This window comes from Brienomyrus brachyistius, unplaced genomic scaffold, assembly GCF_023856365.1.
Source record: "Brienomyrus brachyistius isolate T26 unplaced genomic scaffold, BBRACH_0.4 scaffold50, whole genome shotgun sequence".
Classification (NCBI taxonomy): Eukaryota; Metazoa; Chordata; class Actinopteri; order Osteoglossiformes; family Mormyridae; genus Brienomyrus; species Brienomyrus brachyistius.
In genome coordinates, this window is record NW_026042325.1 from 621776 (window position 1) to 642944 (window position 21169).

General features: G+C 43.9%; 1 protein-coding gene, 1 long non-coding RNA gene and 1 other non-coding gene across 3 annotated transcripts; 2 read left to right on the forward strand and 1 right to left on the reverse strand.

The window, feature by feature from the left end:
• Positions 1 to 140: 140 nt before the first annotated feature.
• On the reverse strand, positions 141 to 14464 carry pfkmb (phosphofructokinase, muscle b). Its single transcript, XM_049000284.1, has 22 exons — positions 14230 to 14464; positions 12484 to 12557; positions 12250 to 12327; positions 11182 to 11371; positions 10247 to 10412; positions 9984 to 10028; positions 9795 to 9903; positions 9612 to 9707; positions 9348 to 9440; positions 9081 to 9206; positions 8840 to 8904; positions 7597 to 7660; positions 6609 to 6755; positions 6384 to 6454; positions 6015 to 6102; positions 5606 to 5758; positions 3679 to 3843; positions 3545 to 3606; positions 2894 to 3005; positions 2116 to 2215; positions 1708 to 1813; positions 141 to 1227 (listed from the first exon to the last, which is right to left on the reverse strand). The coding sequence occupies exons 1-22, from the start codon at positions 14441 to 14443 to the stop codon at positions 1092 to 1094; spliced, it is 2460 nt and encodes an 819-aa protein (XP_048856241.1). The 5' UTR covers positions 14444 to 14464; the 3' UTR covers positions 141 to 1091.
• A 3146-nt stretch (positions 14465 to 17610) lies between these two features.
• Positions 17611 to 17729, forward strand: LOC125723661 (5S ribosomal RNA). The gene has a single exon (XR_007386960.1). It is a non-coding gene; the product is annotated as a 5S ribosomal RNA (ribosomal RNA).
• Positions 17730 to 18263: 534 nt separating this feature from the next.
• LOC125723580 (uncharacterized) lies at positions 18264 to 21006 on the forward strand. Its single transcript, XR_007386930.1, has 3 exons — positions 18264 to 18320; positions 18506 to 18574; positions 20286 to 21006. It is a non-coding gene; the product is annotated as an uncharacterized LOC125723580 (long non-coding RNA).
• Positions 21007 to 21169: the final 163 nt, after the last annotated feature.

Sequence of the window (21169 nt, forward strand, 5' to 3'; positions counted from 1 at the left end):
AGGATCACTAACCCCCCCCAAATAGTGAGGTCTCTTGTGGGAGGGGTTTAGATAAGCAAAGAAACAATCAAAAAAAAAAAAAAAAAACAACAATAATGATAATACATCTATCTTTGTTTTGTACAAAATGGCAGAGATGCTCATCGTCTACTAGTCTTTAATCGTGTCAATGTAAGCAGAGTGGTCACATCTGGATTTAATGGCTCTTCTGAGTCTCTTACACAGATAGGAATTACAAAATTACAAATATTTGAAGAAGATGGTTGGATCAACACAAATGAAGCAGGGAAGGAGAGGGCAGGAGAGTATCTCAGAAAGACGTTAAAATGTATACGAGACTAAGGAAGAAAGCAGACTCAGCCTATTGGATTTCTGACATTTGAGGCTAAACAGAAATGTCTTACATTTTATACATGATATGAGTTCTGGCTCTCATACCTTGGTATGGAAGGACATTAGACTGAATTTACAGGTGTTTCCTGTTGGGAAGGCCTTAACATTGGAGCCTAATTCATATTAAACTTGACCGGATACCACTGTGGTCTTTATGGTCATTGTAGACATTTGCATATGTACACAGATGGTTGTGGTTAGCGCATGTGTCCACTGCACCAGCAGAGGGCAGCTATTCTTGGGTAGAATGAAGCTTATATTGACCTTTAATGATGAATAATTATTTATTACATACCTATATGCAAGTACCTCCACACCACTTCACACAGCAGCTCATGGAACGCATCCATAAGTACAATTATTCTCCTTTTACTTGGTCTTCATTGACCACTGCTCTGAGAAACTCAGTGCTGCCACCTACTGGAAACACCAAGTCATGCGCTATCAATTCCTTGCATATGAGCAGACGGCATGCCCAAGATTTTTGTGCAGACTGTGCAGATTGGCTGTGAAGCATCACAGCATTTGGACAAGTGACATATGAATGAGGCTTAATATCACTAAGACCTGAGACAAGTTTAGTAACTTAACAACTAAATGATGATACTATTGACATCTGCCGAAAGGTAGTAACTTGTAACCGCTGAACATTACAGGTTTGGCTCCATCCACGGCTCTGCGTTGCTCCAGGTTGCCCGTTACACAAGCCCCCTCTTTTTGATCACATGCTCCATGGCAGCTTTTTCAGAGGTATCCAGGTTGATTTTGTACTTGGCTAAGATCTTCAGAATGGGCCTCAGCTTCAGCCACCACTCTGTCTTCGGGATGCGGTGTCTATGGGGTGGGGGGTTAGAGAAGGTAAAGCCTGATGAATGATAATCACAGGTCATTCTTCTCAGCCAGAAATTCATCCAACCTTTAGGACCATAACTGCCAACATTCCTGCATTCTGTGTTTCTTCTGATTTTCCACCTGTCCTCCCGTTGTACGCCTGGTTTATCATTTCTCCCGATAAACTCCTGTTGCTCCACCTCCATACTTTTATTATTGTGAGAATTGATCCCCCCCCCCCCCCACCAGGCAGGCATGTAAGGACCTTCTGACGCTTTCGTATCATTCAGTTATGTAAGGTCCTTAACAATAATGTTAAACATTATGCTCCGGACTCCTGGGAAAATTAGAAGTATGGCACTCTGAGATTTACCATTCATCCAGAAGTTAGCAGGGATGATTTTTCTGCAAAGTGAGCTACACTGTCGTGCAAAAGTATTGTGGACCAGGGAGGAAGATTAGACTTTTAGCATGAGAACTCACTCAAAGTCTGTCTGCTCCTTCAGCTCTGCGAGAGGCTGGAATACCAGGGCCCTTTTCCGCATGCCCAGCACGCATGCCGACTGTGGTGTGTTGGCAAAGATACGACCTTGGAAAGAATGAACACGAGAAAGACATGAGAGGGCACAATGAAAAGAACACAATGATCACAGCAAATGCCAGGACCAAAGCTTACAATCTCAGTTGTAGAACCTCACAAGTACTAAATGGAGATTCATCATTTATGGAACTTTCTGGAGTTTCCGTTAAGAACTTCCAGACATTCTCCCTTTGCGTCAGCACATTGCACTACGGTGAATCTTAATTCTTTGAAACCACAGTCTTTGAGATGGACCATGTTGATGGTCATACAGGGTAAGATAATGTTCTCTGTCATTTATCCCCACATACCATGTCTGTAACATTCTTTCAGCTTCTCTGTCAGCCAGAGGACAGCCTTCGCTCCCATTTTGGTGCCAAAATTCCTGTCAAAGGGGGTGGGGGTACCACCCTAAACGATGGGAGAGACGACACATTTCAATTGCTTAATTTTGAAATACATAATTAAGCATCATTACATAAGATCTGTACTTATTTACGTCATTCCAGAAACACAGAGGATGTTTCATGTGTAAGAATGTCATATATAAATGTTAGCTGGATAAGTGGGAGTATCTCAGCTTCCTCCTTCAGGCCGGTGAATGGTCTGTGCTGGCTTTTAACCGCACCTTTAATTAACCGTAGCTGCGCTAATGAACACACTAACTGCACAAATCAAAGTGCTATGAATTGAATATGCTTCAGCATTGCAGTGATTGGCTGATGCATCAGAAAACCATTAGGCATTACAATCAGTTATTTGATTTGTTATGATAAATAAAATAACAGATTTCCATCCATCCATCCATCCTCTAACCACTTTTTTTGGTCAAGATTGTGGCAACAATAGATCACAATTGAACTTTGATTAATCAATATTTCATTAATTGTTCATGTTCAAACTAAATTCAAATTAGCATTGCATCATTACAGGGAAAAAGAAATATTATCTACTGTCCTGCAACCTTGACAAGGATTAGGGGTTGTAAGATAGGTAGATGGATTAATATTATGTACTAATATGATTATGTGAATCTGAAAGATTAGTTTAATTTAGTTGAGTTTAGTCTATTTGTCTGTCCTAAGTGACCTGCTGCATGTGTCCCAGGACGTTCTTCCGGCAGTCAAAGACTCCCTTTCCTTCCTCGGAATACAGGTTAAAGATGAAGTCAGTGGTGTAGTTTTCATTGCACCTTTCGTTCCTGGGAAGATGGCAGAGGGGGACAGATGAACACAAAGTGCACTTCAGCGATGAGCATCTAACCCCACCTTTCCTTTACATTTACGCCCATTTACTCCGCAGACGCTTCCCTACATTTCATGACTGCGGCTGCTGGTACTGCTGCATGTGTCCTTTTGGTCTCCTGTGCTTGTCCATTAATGTGTCTATGTATGTTCTGAACGCCCATGTGCTCTGCTGCATTCCCCACATGACTGGATGGCAGCTCAGGTGGTTATTTATCGCTGTTTGGGAGCTTTTGGTTCCTCGGCTCTGTTGACTCCTGGTCTTTTCTCTTTCTGACCGTATAAATGATGTGTTATTGGATTGCCACACACCCTTGTAAAATGCCTGTTGTGAAAGGCGCTATATAAAAATAAAATGTATCGAATTTCGGCCTAAGAGGACCATCCTGATCTTGATAGCTACCTACTCTCGTTCTTCTCCTGATTAAGATAATTTTTCCCACTTCAGCATCTTCTGCATGACGCAGACCCACAGCGCCACAGTAAGGATGCACACCTGAGAATCAGGCCTCTCTTCACGGTCGTTTTCATTTTCTCCACCAGATGCTCCACGTTCACCTGTCGGAGAGGAGAAGGTGTGAGCCGCACGCTGCGCAGGGCAGATCAGTGCTTCCCGCTTGTGTCTTTCACCTCAAGGTCACGGATGTTGAAGCGTTCCTCGTAGATGTAGGCAGCGTCAGCACCAGAGGCCAGGCCGGCCATGGTGGCCAGGTAACCGCAGTAACCCCCCATCGTCTCGATGATGAACACGCGCCTTTTCGTACCGGCGGCCGACTGCTTGATCCTGTCACATGTCTGCAAGACAGAGGATTGAAGGATTTTCATTTGTAATATGCAAGTTATATAAAGCTGTAGTGAAAGGTGGCCAACTCCACCATAAAAAAAAAATAGTAATATCATCCATCCATCTTACATTTTTTATATAGCAGACACTTCGGTCCACAGTACGGAAGCCAAGAACGGCCATGCTTGCTATTATTTATTAGATTGCAGATGAGAATGAGATTGTTTATCTCGAGATAAAGCTCATGACAGCATAAGCTACGTGTTTTAAAAGGACTTGTTATGCACAGTTCAGTTATTACTGATACTTAAGGTTGATCTGTATGTCTGCCATTGTGTAGGTGGTACATTGTTCAGCACAGCACATATCGAGCAGTAGAATAACCCCGAAAGACTCAGACAATGTGTGTAGATTTCAGTGTGGGTGTTTATCTCATATTTCAGCATTTTTATCATATCGTCTACACATATTTCAGCATTTTTATCACATCGTCTACACATATTGCAGCATTTCCCATGACCAAGGTGCAACTTAGAGACAGGACATGACCTGTACTTCACGGTAAAATATTACACGGGTACAACACTTAATTTTAAAGTCAAATAAAAGGATGCACACATTACACAACACAGCTAAAGTACTTACACAAGCAGCGCTACGAACGGGATGACTGGCCCATGGTGACACAACACGTTTATCGTTGCAATTATCCAGAGAAAACTATTTTGTTATTTCAAGAAAACAACATTTGTCATCTCAAACGAAGGATGATTATCTTGTCATCTTGAGAAAGCAAGCTTTGTTATGAGATAATTATGTCGTTATCTTGTTATCTACAGATAACAGCATTAAATATGATGGCGACCAACTTGCTTTATTATGTAAACATGACTAAAATGGTTCTATTAGAGACATAATGTCACACATTAATTGCATTACAATTGGATGTGATACAAACTAATAATTTATTTCCTTTCTTTAGACCACAACATTGCATCTATATTTTTCAGGTTGGTTAAGCCTGAGCTTGAACACTGTGCATTACTGTGCCTGTCAAATCTTTAATGTAAGCTTGTAAACGGCATTGTGACTCCAGAATTGTTCTTACCGACACACCAAGGTGACGCCACCATACTTCAGCCTCACCTATACCCATACAGTGCTTTCCTATACCCGTACAGTGCTTTCCTATACCCGTACAGTGCTTTCCTATACCCGTACAGTGCTTTCCTATACCCGTACAGTGCTGTCCTATACCCATACAGTGCTGTCCTATACCCGTACAGTGCTTTCCTATATCCGTACATTGCTTTCCTATACCCGTACAGTGCTTTCCTATACCCGTACAGTGCTTTCCTATACCCGTACAGTGCTTTCCTATACCCGTACAGTGCTGTCCTATACCCGTACAGTGCTCTGTCCATTAGAGCGCAGGGCCACCCAGCACCCTGAGAGCAGCTGGAGTTAAAGGTCCCCGTTCTAAGGCCCAACAACGAAATCACAAGACGAGACACGAGTTTTTATTTTACGATTTTTTAAAAACGATCCCATATTCTAACCTTCCAATGATGGGCTCAGAGTCCTTACATACAAGTACACCCCCCAAGCTTGGTGTATATGGTATAGGTTGAGGAATAATGGGGGATGGTTATTGTGGTAGTCACAAAGGGTGGGGGACACCGTGACCCAGAGCCCAGACGTCAAATGTGTGTGTGTGAAGACTAGTGAGCTCTGTGTCCGCACTGTATGTGTGAGGCCGCCTGCCGGTCCTACCGTGGTGATGGTGTTCAGGGCCGTATCGGCACCGATGCTGAAGTCTGAGCCGGGCACATTGTTGGACACGGTGGCAGGGATCACCACCAGAGGGATGCACAGCTCCTCATACTTCTCCCTCGCCGTCACGAGCTCCAGGCCTCCCACAAAAGCCTGGGAGATCCAACAGAGGCTACAAAGTCACAATAAGGCCCAATACACCTCAGATACTTATAGTCTATTATCTCTTTCCAGTTAATTATACATGCATTACATCATTAATTAATTCTTCATCATAGGAGCAATAATTAATAAAAGCTGTACTGTATGTGAGATGCTGGAAGCCTCTGTACTAAACTGCATGTGAGTTTCTCTTTATTAAACTTGCAGATCTTGCCAGGAAAGATCTTGCTGACCTTGTTCTCCTTACCTCAAAACCCCCAATAATGACCAGACCATGGATGTTAAACTTGGCAATGTTGAGGCTGATCTCCTCAATGATACTTGATGGAAGTGTCCTTTCCAGAGAGAGAAGGACCAAGACCATAATCGCAAAGTGTGAAAAAGTGTTTCATTCCCAATATTATTATTGTTTGCTGTTTAACTACAGTTTTCTGCAAAGTGGCCATTTTTTCATGCAAACTTGAGGTTAATTTAATGCAGAAGTTCTCTTTTGTATGAAAGGGCGTCTTATCTGTCGTCATTACTCAGCAAGATGGTCATGCTATTTTCAAACAGGAGGTTCCCCTCATTGGCCCCTACAGGCAGCGCACATAATATTACACTCAGCACACTTTACCTCTTGGTGCCCAGCTGGGATCCACCCTTCCCAGTCCAACCACCAACATCAGACCACGTGATGGGTTCAATCTGGGGTGGCGAGTTAGAGTAGGTGAGCAAACCGTGAGTCATTTAAAACACGATCTTCATGGTTTGCAAAAACGAATAAAAGCAAAAAGAAAAAAACCCCAAAACCTTAGCCAGAGAAGTTGACTAATTTTCTGTGGAGGTCAGAGGTCATTACCAGTCCATGAGCCAGCCCCTCAAATCCGTCATGCACTGCCAGCATATGGTGCCCTTGGGTGATGCCAATCCTGACGGCTGCACGAACTGCAGCATTCATCCCAGCACACGGGGCACCGATGTTCAAGATGGCAATGTTGATATTACTCTGAGGTGGAGAAAGGTGTGGATTGTAATCATCTCCACATACTCAGGGGCCTGTCTGTAGATACTTCTACTAGCAATTGTCCAAATCCACGGTTCTGTTCAGACCTTGATTTCTGAGTCATGATTCCGTCCATTCCTCATGTTTTTGGAAGGGGGTGCATTATTATAATTATATTATAATTCTGGGTTTCCGAGTGCCACTAATATTATTGTCGGGGCTGTACAATCCCTGTCCCTGATATGCTTGCATATTTGAAGTTTTCTGAAACACAGCAAGCTGTGTGCCCTTTGTCTGTCGTGGGGTCGCTGTCTCTGCGCTCCGCTGGGTAACCGGACTGTTCACACACTGCTCACCTGGATGGGCACAGATGCTCTGCAATCTCAGGTTATTATCCGCCTTGAACTAATGAAACTAACCAAGCTTTTGCATCAGGTATGATCACTTGATCATGGTTGGACAAAAAAGTCACCCGACAAATGCAGATAGAAGACAAAAAAAATTGATGTGTAATATTTTTCAAATATACAGCTTGCCCTAACTTTAAATACAGTAATAATTTCTTGATTTCCGTGTATTATAGTGTTAATTGTGAAATGAAAAATGAGCTTTGCAACATTGGTATTGTAATTATAGCTCAACAGGCTGCACCTGCGAGGTGGCAGCGGGTTGGTGGGGGGGGGGGGGGGTCTCCATTTCTGGACCGCTACGCTATTAACTACTACTACTACTACTACTACTACTACTACTAAGTATAATACGCAGAATAGTCAGAATGGTGAATTCATATTAACGTTCAGAACCAAGTACTTCTGAATTTGAAACAAGATATGTAGTTCCTCACCTTGGCCTCTGGGGGGTGCACATGAGCCAATAGCCTGTATGTATTCCAATTGTTCTCAAAACTCCTTGATGGGGGGGGGGGGGGGGGGGGGGGGGGAACGCAAAAAAGTTAGAACCTGAATTGAACTTTTCAGATTTTGCAACAGTTAAAAAAAATGGAGAAATTTAAGCAAAGAAACGGCAGCTTGACGCCCTTTGAGAGCCGTGGTGGATCTGGGATCCACATCAGTCTCTTTCAGAAACAGATCTCCTCAAAGGGATCCACATCAGTCTCTTTCAGAAACAGATCTCCTCAAAGGGATCCACATCAGTCTCTTTCAGAAACAGATCTCCTCAAAGGGATCCACTTGCAAAGTCTCCGCAGTTTTGGCAAAACAGTGGTTTATTGAACAGTAAAAATAATATAATGTAATACAGTGTGCACATACACCGGGTACTGAAAGGCAGCTCAAATACAAATTAAGGGCAGTTCTTCACCCCCTTTATACCCCAAAAGACCCTCCCCAATACAATACTGTTCCTGTGTTCAATTATTTCTCTTTTAATGTGGTTTGACTAGTTCGTGTTTCATGTTTGTATGTTTCTCTGAAAGAAGAATCTCACTCCAAATCTGCTAAGATATAAAGCAACAATCATGGAGGCAGCCATGTTTGTTCCAGGATGTCGTAGCTCGAACGGGAGATCCTCGGACGTGATGTCACTCACCTCGGAATTTCCGAGTTCTGAGAGATAATCGAACACACCGTGTGTGTAGGTGTTGTGAGTGAATTTACACATAAATAGTGACCCCCTGGACTGTGAGGAGCCTAAGGCAGGGGACAGGGCAGGACAGGATGAAGACCTTCTGATGACTAATTCAATTACTTCCTTATCACCCTAGTGATGCCGACTGGAGCCCCCATTCTCTCCCTGACTCCCCCATGATCGTTAAGTGGTTATACTGTCTGCATTCAAATGATCAATCAAGAACATTGCTGCATCTTTACTGCTTTTCCTTACAGCATGTTAACCCCACTTGTATGCACTGCATTAGCTTCCAGTTGAGTAATGTTGGTTCTCACCTACTGAGCTCTGCATGGACAAATGCCCAAATATATCACTGGCCTCTGGCAGCACTACACAGCTTGTCAGACACTTAGGTCTGGGCTACAGGGTCTCTTAGTCGTCCCACTTACCCAGCTTAAGCCATGCACTCTACCTGTATCCCACTAGCATTGACATGAAAGGAAAAACTGGACACCTACTTGCCCCTGAGTTTCACAGCATCATCAAATCTCCTCTCTTCCATGGCTTTAGTGACTTCTTTTGTCTGATAATGAGGGAGAACAATGGCGAACTACGGTTTAATCATGCTTCTTTTGAACACATTCTTATTCACACCCATGTTTACCAGTCACAAAATAAAGTTTCTATATTTTTGTCACTTGCTGACCCCCATCTCTCTGTCAGATCTGTGACAGTGATTGACCCGGACGGACACCTCACCACTTGCACACACTCCATCAGCGGCACCCTGATGGCCATGTTTCCAGACAGGCTGACAACACATGCAGGCGTGTCTGGGGTAGCCTCTAGGAGAGCCATTACTGCCTCCACCCCCATCCTGCTGCCCTGGGGGGTGCAGAGAGGCTGTCGTTAATGCTGAGGCTGTTTAAACAGGTGTACATATCTGAAGGGGGTCACAGTTAGTCGGGTCAGAATTCAACGGTAGACGGACAGAGATACTGGAAGAGAGAGCGGATGTGAGGGTACCAGAATCCGGTCAAAGGCAGATGGCGTCCCGCCTCTCTGCACGTGTCCAAGGATTGTGGCACGAGTATCATAACCCAGCCTCTGTGTCACCAGCTACAAGTAAAGAGAGAAAAAGTGGGAAAAATGCCGTCTTTAGTAAAGACTGTGGTGTCATTCTTCAGAGGGCTCTCCGTGGAGCACATTTTCATGTCCTGGTGTGAAAACTGGAATATGGAAAATGTAAAGGCTGTGACAAAGAGACAGATGGTCTCTGTGGGGACTCACGTCCTTGACTGTGTTGGAGGTGATGGATTTGCCTTGTCTGTCGATGGCCCCCTCCGCCACAATGATCACATTCAGTCGGGAGCCTCTGCCTCGAGTCTGAGGTTATGGAGAGCAGCGCTGTTTCAGAACAGGAAATCCCCCTGCGCAGTGGCAGATCGGGTAGATGTGACATTAGACATTCACCTCAGCCAGTCTCCTGCACAGATGGTCCTCCCAGTTCTCCTCTGGGGGCATCTCTGGGATGAAGACCCAGTCGGCTCCACAGGCCAGGGCAGTGACCAGGGCCAGGTACCTATGGGGAAGTGAGGTGCTGTCTACGCATGTGGCTCATCTCATGCTGGCCTGCAAACGCAAAGGCCCTCACACACTCACCCACAGTGCCTTCCCATCACTTCCAAGATGAAGGTCCTCTGATGACTGGACAACAGAAGAGTGTTGACATCAGATTCAAATTAAAGGACACAGACACACACAGATTCAAATCAAATAGACTAGTTGCATCTTTTACTACTACTGTGTATTGAACATGAAAATGGTGTTCTGCTCTGGACTTTTTAGAGTTTGACAACAATGAGCGTTAGAAGCAAAAATGGCCTTTCTACACAATAACCACTCTTGGAAAAGCACATGAGCACCTCTGGGCCGTGGTGGTGATGGCATCCACCACCTCTATGATGCGGTGCAGGGCGGAGTCAGTGCCAATAGTCATATCAGTGCCACAGAAGTCATTGTCAATGGAGCCCACCATGCCCACAATGTTGAGGTGGGAGGACTGCTTGGCCTCTGCTTCTGTGATCCTACCTGGATGGGAGGAGGGATCAATGGTAAGCATATGGTCTAATGGTGCTGCATTTCACAGCATTCAGATTTTGTGCTAGAATAATCTGGGAGAGTACTGGCATACTGAACTAGGAATTAATGAGCAAGGTATAATATACCAGTTCAAAAAGCAATGAATTTACCATTGTGTTTGTCATTTACATGTGATTGTCGGTTAGGATTGACATTCTAAATACTATTGAATGCCACCAACCAGTGCAGTGAGATGAAGTGGTGAATCTAGAGTAGGTCTTGGCTGAAGATGGTGAGTTTTAATTCTGGAGGAAGTGATGATGGCATGAAGGGGACTGGAGGAGGTGATGATGGTATGAAGGGGAGTGGAGGAGGTGATGATGGTATGAAGGGGAGTGGAGGAGGTGATGATGGTATGAAGGGGACTGGAGGAGGTGATGATGGTTTGAAGCGGACTGGAGGAGGTGATGATGGTTTGAAGCGGACTGGAGGAGGTGATGATGGTTTGAAGCGGACTGGAGGAGGTGATGATGGTTTGAAGCGGACTGGAGGAGGTGATGATGGCATGAAGGGGACTGGAGGAGGTGATGTTGGCATGAAGGGGACTGGAGGAGGTGATGATGGTATGAAGTGGACTGGAGGAGGTGGTGATGATGGCATGAAGGGGACTGGAGGAGGTGATGATGGTTTGAAGCGGACTGGAGGAGGTGATGATGGTATGAAGGGGACTGGAGGTGGTGCTGATGGTTTGAAGCGGACTAAAAACCCTGAAGCTTACCGGCTTTGATAAGGTCAGCTAGCAGCTCACTCCATTCGCTGCGGAACTGGTTAGCTCCAGTCAGGCTACCATCGCCTCCGATCACACACAGGTTTGTGATTCCCAGCTTCACCAGGTTGCAAGCAGCCTTTGTACGACCTTCCATGGTGCGAAATTCCTGACAGCGGGCACTGCCGATGATGGTGCCCCCCTAAATCATGGAAAGAGTAACAATTAGAGTGACAGAGACCAACAGGATGAGCAAACAGATGCGTTTGAAACACAGAAACCCCTAAACACACTCTGCCGAGTTACCAGACATCTTCCCTGCTGTCTGGACCTGCCCACCCATGCCAAGCTCTCATGCTCCTCCCGACCCTCGGTGCAGATCTGATTACAGCGAAGGAAACATTTAGTGGCTGATCAGAGACTGCAATAGTTTCCCAATCAGTTTACCCGAGTGTAGAAGTGTATGCTTAACTACAAGGTTATACTGCTCTTATAAGTTAAATGTCAGTGGGTCGGGGGATGAAGTAAGCATGTGAGGAATCAGTTAGAAGGTCACAGTGAGGCTCAGATTGACTGAGTGATGCAGTGGGATAAGCAGTTATATGCTACACTACCCTCTGGGGCATTTTTGTCTGGGGGGGGTTGCTATAGACAGTGTGATAGAATTTTAGTTTGAATGACATACATGCTTCTGAGGTCTATGATGTGGGTTACAAATCAAGTCATGTGTCACACATAGTTTACTGTAGCAGAGGGAGAATCAGGACCCGCTGCCAACATTAATGCTTCATTTCCAGCTTGAAATTCTATAATGCCCTAAATTTAAGTCAAAATTAATCTGCATTCCAGTGATTTATCCTTAGTTCCCATCAAAAAAACGAAACTCGTGTGGTACAAACAGCAATAGAATTCCGGCATATTCCATTAAATCAGATGGAACTAGATGCCCGCTTCTCCTTCAACACAAATTAAAGTCAACAGATACTGATTACCAGAGTTTGCAAATGATTCTCTAATCAGAAGAACGGGAGGATCAGTTACAAGGTTCCCCAACAATACTGCCTGGTGGTGGAATCTCACCAGCTGCAGCATCATGGAGACACTCTCCCAAGTGGCTGGACGGATATGGTCTCCTCCATCCACCAGCCCCTGGTAACCCTACGCAGAGAGACAACGTCAGCCAGTCTGCGGTGTCAGAAATGACCAGAACGTACAAACGTTTGGTCTCTACATTCTTCATTGTTCTGCCAGATGTTGCCATGGCAGCCTGGACGCACACACCCCTCAGGTACAGCCACGGCACACGGAACTCACCTCGTGGATGAAAAAGACTTTGGCACCTGTGTAGATGCCGACCCTGACGGTGGCCCTCACAGCAGCATTCATGCCTGAAACATGCAGACCAGGGTTAGCCCATTCCTGCTTCCCCCTTGGTTCAAAACAGGTGCTAATTCCTACCCTTCTTGACTGTAACCAGAGTGTCTCACTATAACACCAACAGAACCAACTTAATAACAGAGCAAAGGTCTATGTGTAATGGGAACCTATATTAATATGGATTTTGAGTTGACAGAGGATGAATAGAGAAAAGGCCCCGATTAGCTTATGTATTCATCAATGATCATTCAAGGGAACATCTGCAGGTGCAACAAATTTCACTCTATCCTTATTTCTGCTAATAGGTCTGGCATGATGGAGCAAGTGATGTTTTACGTTAAATTGGATTAGATGAACTTTACTCAGAGGGAAGTTCTTGTCATGTTAATTCTAGATATTAATTCTACAAGTGATTTTTGTGGCATATTTATCTGAGGATATTTATAGGCCTTAGAGTGAATGGATCCACTTCTCTTCCCCTCATTATGTTTGTAGTCAACTTGCAAGCAAACGATGTGTCCACCCTCTATTGCGAATTTCAGTTCTACATGACTGTTATAGCACAAACCTCTGCTTATTTACAGGGAACAGCAGATGAAAAGTGCAAAATAGAAGACTAGTTGTTTGGAGAGAATTACAGCTGTTTCTCGGGCAGAGATGGGATGTATATTATTCGTTGTGGGTTATGAGTTTTCTGTTAGAAATTGACAATGTATGACGATCAGGCTGCTGAAAAAGAAACCATGTTGAAAATCTCCTACAGAACAAGAATTGAGTAGAAGGGTCTCAACAGACCAAGTTAAAGGGCAAGTGATCGGGGACATGCCTCTACCCCCCCCCCCCCCAGGCCTCTCCTATTTCAGCAGAGAGGGGCTGTAGAGCTGGGTAATGCCTGCAGTCATATGACAAAAAGGTCACCCCCTCTAAAATTATCCCCAGCAGGAAGAAGAGGGATAGAAAGTCAGTGTTAGTGCATGTTGAACTGTCTGAATGTGAAGCAAAATTAAATGCAAACTTAAACCTTCAGATACGATAATAAAATGTGTACATTTATATACCTGTGATATGTATAGAGTTATGGTGAGTCTTTAGGAGACTAGTGTTTAAAATGGTTTAGATACTACAAAAGGTCATAAACTGGGGATAAAGTCCCAGGAAAGGTCAACGGAATTGTACTGTCTCACATAGCACACCACACCACATTTAGCTTCTGTATAGTTTTCAGCTTCAGAATGCATAGGAGGCCCTCTAGCACACAGACAGAGCAGCAAACTAAATGTGAGCAATGCAGTGATAGGGAGGAAATGTCTTTGACTTTAAGGGAAAAGCCTTGGAAATTAAAAGAATGTTTGCATACTAATGAGTGCCAGAGCTAAGCAGTGTGTTAAGTCCTGTTATCATTGTAAAGATTCATATGGAAACTAATCATTTTTACATAAAATAGTAACATTAAAATAGAACTGCAGGTATGACTGCTTCGCTAAAGACGCTTACAGTTGGAATAGTCTATGATGATGTAATCTCGTTCAAAACAAACTCAATCGTAATTTCAGGGGAATTCTAACCGCTGCTCAGTCTAAGGGATACGCACAGGTCTCTGCTTCTCTGCCTAATATACCAGCTGTGAGCTGCCTGCCACCCTCTCCCAGGCCACTGACACCTGCTTGGCCCCCCTCTACTTACCCTGCGCGTCCCCGCCGGAGGTCAGCACAGCGATGGCCCGTCCGATGCCCATTTTAGTTGGGTCCGCACGGACAGTGCCCACCAATGCCGCCATCTCGTCTCCAGGAAGTGCAGAGAGACCCACAGGAGAGGAACAAGCAGGGAACGAGAAGCAGCCCTGGATTATATCAGTGCCTGGAGGTTCCTGGTCAGAACAGGCCCCTGTCTGGGGCATCAGCTAACAGGATACCAACCAGTTGCTCTTCTTATGCTTCATGGGGCACAAACACGCCCCCCACCCTGAGCTAAATATGGCATTAATTTACAGTCAGACCCCTCCCACATTTCACTATGGAAGCCGGTCAGAGACAGCCAGGAAAAGAGCTTTAAAATTAATGATGAAACCACAGATAAGACTGCTGCAGCCTATATTTGAAACTGGATGGATGGATGGATAGATGAGGAAGACCTAGGATGATAGATAAGTACCAAAATTAATAAATTAGCATGAATAACGTGCAATATTAAAAACTCCAGGCCACCAGTCCCAGCCCCTGGAACCCTGACCAGTATAAGCAGATGTAAGTTATTCATTATATCAGAAAATGTTAGATGGACGTCCTGGATTGTTAACTTGCTCATCATCCACATTCATAGCTTCAGTGCCTAGAATAAGGCCATTAGCATGAAGACCACTGAACAGTATATTTTAGTCTGTAGTGGATGTAATGGGTGGGCTTGCCGTTGATTTTGCTCACAGTCAGATTCACTGGATTCTCCACTGGGGAGCATTTCAGATATAGAGCTGACACCTATGGCTAGTGAATGACGGCATCAGAATAATGAAGGCTGGACTGCTGCGGCAGGGAGGGGCTGTCCGTAAGAGCGGCCTCTTCTCACCCATTTTTGGGGAGAACCCTGTAAACCCAGCCGCCTTCCACTTTTGGTGTTTGGCTAAGTTATGCAAGGAAACCCTGGGATCTGTGTATCAGAACACAGATTCTGGACATTTCCATGCACATTTTAAACCATGTGACATAACAGTCGCGTAACTGATGACCAGATTGGGTGTGGGGGTGTCGTCCACTATAATAAACATGCAGCATGTTTAAAACGGCAGGACATCGCAAGCAGCACAGGTCATGCATCTCTAAGTAGACAGGCAGAGAGAACACTGCATTTCCAAACTCCCCAAAATCATCCGCCACTACAAAGCGACACAACATGGCACATTTCACCATAACTTACCTGCTCTTTCAGAGCTGTGGCTAAGCTTTATAATTCTTTGAGAACCTGTTGAATACAAATAGTTCATGCACATATACAGTGGCTTCAAATATTCAACCCCCTTGAAAGTCATGATGATTGTCCAGAGCATGAAATATATTGTAATAACTGGCAGATCGAGGCATTGCAGCAGTGGCAAAGGACGAGGAAGCTCTTTTATTACAGTCCTTAACAGGACTAACACATGAACTGCACAAGCACTGGAACCAAACATGCTAGGGAAGCACAGGGAGGTCCGATGCTGAACGGTAAAGCTCACACATGGTGGGTAATTTATGTGTAAAACTGATATGCAAACCAGAACAATTAAGGCTGCTATTGCAGTAAAAAGGGTTCGACAAAATATTAATGTGTAGGGGTTCAACACTTATACACGAACTAAATTCTGAGTTTCTTTCTTCAGTTAAATATCTACAGAAAATGGTTTAATTTTACTATGGAAATGTACTGTTAGAGTACATGAGTTCACAACAAAAATACTAAATGGACAAATGTCTGTACAAGTTTTTTGACATGCAGGAAATTACGATGACTTTCAAGAGGGCTGAATACTTTTGCAAGCCGCTGTATTTTAAAACCATATACACATAAAATCACAATGTTCATACTAGCCAACTTAAGAGGTGCTTCTTATATCTTCCTATACTTTTATATTTTATATAAAGTACGACGATAAGTATTGATCAGCACAGATGACCTGCCTCAACACCCTGCCAAACGTCAAAGTGCTAAGTCATCATAGTGGAAGCACAGACACACTCAAATATATACCATGTCCCATAGAAACACAGACCTGTCACAGGGCCTGGGGATCCGACTGTCCTCCTGGAAAGCAGCAGCACCACCATGGCCACCACCAGTCCAGTGGAGACCAGCAGGGTGCTTAATGGGATAAATGGCTCCCACATTGTCTCCTTGTCCAGGCTGCCATGTTCGAATGAACAGGTATTATTAGCATTGATGTCACTCCTTCTGTCACTCTGCAGTCCCTGAGACACCAAAGGCAGAAAAAGCAGGGTTAGGGTAATATGCCACCAGCTGGACACGCCATGCCAGGCCTCACTGCTCCTACAGCAGGCAGCAGCAGTAATAACTCCCCCCCACTTGAAACCACTGTACCCACTCTACATTAGAATAATAAAACCAAAGAATGCATTATTATACTTTTTAACCAGACCCACAGAAGACCGACAGTGTGGCATTGCCACCCCCAAAAACTAACCCCAGATGGCCGCTTCAAACAAACTTTTCTGCAGGTACCACTGTGGCCAGGTAAAAAGCAGGTTATAGCATCCCTTCAGGCAGGTAGATGCATCAGCCTACTTACAGGCCTACCACCCTGCATGTGCACAGAGAGAGGAGAGTGAGTGCACCACTGAGAAGTGCAGCGTAAGGGCTGTGAGTTTGGAGTTTGCCCCATGCCCTACCTTTCATGTTACAAATTATTTTTTTATAAGAAATCATCAGCTTATGCTATTTCTTTATATGACTGGTGCAAAGCTCACCGCCTTTCTTCTCCCTTTTCAAAACCATTGTAAATGATAGCCTTCTTCCTGAGCCTAGTTTCATGTGTATTGCACTGGGCTTCACGGATGAATATGGGCTGGAAAGCTCTTGGCGGACCGAAGAAGCCGTCGGGGGTGTTGATAGAGTCATAAGGATATGAATGCGTGCAGTTATAAACCTGATCTGGCTGTAGTACGGATTTGTTGTAAGCGGCTCACAGCGATTTCAACGTGGTGGTCACGTGATCAAGCGGCTACTAGGAGAGTAAAGTGGGTCATTTTAATTGCGCCTGTTACCGGCGTTCATGACGTCGGGCCGCTAATAGAAGCCTGCAGAGTAACGTTTGCTCACTGGCACGTGCGCCGATTAATGTGTCGGGCAGGGAAAAGGGATAAAGCGAAGGAATGTAGCTGATGTGGCATAAACGGAGAAGTTGATGGAGACCGCCGACTGAGGAGTTTGGCGAAGGATTGGGAGGGGCGAGTGCTGATCGGACGGCGGGGCAGCAGAGCCGGACAAATTAAAACAAATTGAGTGTATGTGGTATGACGTCGCAAGCGGCATATAGATGTGTCACCTACAAAAGGGCTCATTTCAGCGACTGTATTCGCTTACGGCCATACCACCCTGAACACGCCCGATCTCGTCCGATCTCGGAAGCTAAGCAGGGTCGGGCCTGGTTAGTACTTGGATGGGAGACCGCCTGGGAATACCAGGTGCTGTAAGCTTTTCTTTTTACACTTTTGCTGTACCCAGGGGGCGCCCATTCCCCTCACAAATGGAAACTGGTCACCCCAACCTCGCATATTACGAATTATTCTTATTAATAAATCACCTTTTTTTGTAAGCAGCGTAAAAAAGTCCTAAACATAGTTTCATTCAGCCCAAACTCAGGGCCAGTAATAATGGCCAGTCACCATTTATAATGTAATTAATCAAGTTTTTGTTTATCATGCTTCGTACAATTTGCTTTATTCCAGACACTGCCACTGTAACTGATTATCAGTGTTAATTTTGACAGCAAATTTTTATTTAGTTTTAGTCAGTCTTTTGAATAAAATGTAATATATGTAACCGGGTGGGAAAGTACTTTTTGTTTTGTGTGTTGCCACTGGTTTGAGGGGAGGGAGGGCACAGACTTTGTTTTCGTTTTGGAAAAGGTGTACACTCTCCCTTTAAGGTGGTAGCCTTGTCCAGGTTGAGAACCGCCCCGGAGGTCGTTTTTTTTTGTTATTCCCCTGCCCCCGCCCTCTTGGGGAACAAAGCATGGCTATGGAGTACGTGGGGAACGAGGCCGGAGTGATCCGCGCAGAGTAAATGTACATATTGAAATGTAATGTTAAAAATAATGTTTTATGTGTCTTAGAGGGGATTAGTGATAGTTGGGTTTGCAATTGTGTATCAGTAAAATGCAATGCAATGTAAATGTGTTTTATTAATTTACATTAATGCGTAGTTTTTTGTTTCATTGCGTGTATGTCATCCATGAACGGGGTATGAATAGCCTGGGGCTTTCATGTAAGCCGTTTTGAAGGGAACGGACCGTACGTGGAGAGACGCGCGATACTGAAATGTAAGTTAGAAAGAGCGCTATTGTTCATTTTTGTGTTAAGAGTGTATATCTTAGTGTTCAGAACCAACGGTTGTATGTGTTTTTGTATTTCCTTGTGCAGTTCTAGTCCACTGCCGTATTTTACACACAGTAAAAAAAGAAAAGTTCGATTTATTTTAATTTCGAGTATTTGCTGCTGGGGAAAGCTGATATGCACCCGTGTGTTGTAGTTATTGTACCGCACGGTAAAACTTATAAAGGAAAGAACGGGAAAACTCCGCTGAGTTGCCCTTCCATTTTCTTTTGGGCATCCAGCAAATAAAGAACCCCAAAGTATTTTGTGTTTGTCTGTGTGATTAATTGCACTGGCTACATATAGTTTCAGTCATAATTTAGTCATCTAAATTATTTTAGTTTTAGTCTAGTTTTAGTTGACTAAATATCATAAGTTTATAGTCAACTAAAACTACTGTTGATTTAATCGACTAAAATTAAAAGTGCAAGTTTCCCTTCGATTTCTGAAAGTCATTATGTTGACCAAGATGAAATGAAACCAATCTTAAGGAATGGTATTAAGGTCTGACTGTGCAGGACACAAATACACAGATTTCACTCCTATTTGAAACACAAACATGTGTTTATTTACCCGGAAACTGAGTACTATCAGTAGTGCCATTAGTACAAAAATAAAAAAAAGTATATCGGCTATAATGCTACCAGGTCTGCTCTCTCTGAATATTTTTATTTGCTACTGTTCGCTGTTAAATGTTTCAGATGAATTTCTCAAATATGTTAAAAGAAAAAGACCAATTATGGTTTCAGGGATTTATACCCATTATAAAAAAAAATTCCCAACACTGAAAACATACATCTCAAGGGCTACCAGTAGCAGGAAGTGCAACCATTCTATTTGAGCATTTATTTAGCTTTGATGTTCCCCCATCTCTCTAAAAAGACTGTCCAGACCTCAGTGACCTCATAGATAGCCATTAACTTACCAGCATGGTAGTGTCCAGGCATGTCAAATATTGTACCACTTCCTGATTGGTGCATAGACTGACTGAAGAATAAAATATGGCAGATCTGCCTGTTGATCAAGTAGATTCCTGACCCCCTTTCTCGTATACTGGAATTGACTATTTTGATTCCTTCTGCACAAAACAAGGTCAAGGAGAACTGAAGTGGTAAGGTCTGTTCACCTGTTTAAGCTCCAGAGCCACCCACATAGAAATGTTGGAGGATCTAATGAGTGATTCATTTTTAAATGCTTTCAGATGGTTTGAGGTAGCAGTCAGAGGAGTGGTCAGACAGATCCTATCAGACCAGGTTTGAATTGAATTGAAAGAGTTCTACATGTCTTGCAAGAAAACAGTGTGACTTTCTTACGAATGTTCCTGAAACGGGCCGCATGGGAGGGTTGGGAGTAACAAATACGGATAATCAGGAGCGTGATGCGCTCTGTTATTACAAGGAAGACTAGATGACACGTCATTGAGGACATTTTGCAATGAGGCCATGTTGATTGTGAATAACCGTCCTCTCACGTCTGATACAGTCAGTGACCCCAAGAGTGTTGAGCCTTCAGCATCTAATAATTTACTCATGATGCTCATGATGAAGGTGTGGAAGTAAAAAACCTATAATCACGTTGCCCGTCTCTAAATCCTGTTTGGCCAGACATGAAGTAGATTTACCTGACAACCTGAGTAAGACGAAACTTGTTTTTATTAAGACAGGCTGCCCTGGAGTTGACAGCAAGAACCAGAGTGTCCCTCCTCCAAAGTGAACCAAGAAAATGCTCAGTTTTTATACATTTCTGCAACTGGCCTTAAAATGTCATCTTCTGCCCCATTTGACAAGATGGGGGCTCTTGCCTGTGTGCAGAGTGCATGATGACATCAAAGGTAATGACCTTGTGCAACTTTCTTAGGCTCATGGCCCATTAGCCACTTGTCACCAGTTTCACCCCCCCTCTTACTAACCCCTTTCATACTGTCCCCAATGTTAAACAATACCATGCAATAAAGGGAATCAAACTACCCAAATCTTATCATACATGTGGGCCATCAATCAGAAAGAAGTAAATGTAGCAAACATATAAGAACATAAGCCTGTTTGACTCCATTCAGCATTTCTCAACCAGGGAAATGCTTAGGGACTGGATTACGTTACCAACCCCCCATAGTTCATTGTATTTATTTAATTTTATCTGACCTGCTGCATTTGTATCCCGCTGATGCGTTTTATGTCACGGAGTGTCATATTGTGTATGACTGATAAGTTCAAAATTAGAATTTGAATCATTGAATTGCAGGGAATGGACCATGTACTGTGGTCATGTGACCAAGATAATTAATGTAAGAAAAGGTGCAGGTGTTGCTGGGGGCCATACCTGGAGTGGGGGGGGCCTTCGCTACAGACGGGTGTCAGGGCAACATTAAAAGCTTTTAAGGACCCCTAAAGTTCCGGCCATTAGGTATTCATGGTGTTTTCTCCTTATTTCTTCCATCTGTGAGCAGTTAATTTGTTTCAAAGTTAACGCAAACACAATGCCAACAGATTCATGTGCACTGATAATATGCTTATGTTTATGAAGCTCTATATTAGTTATATTGC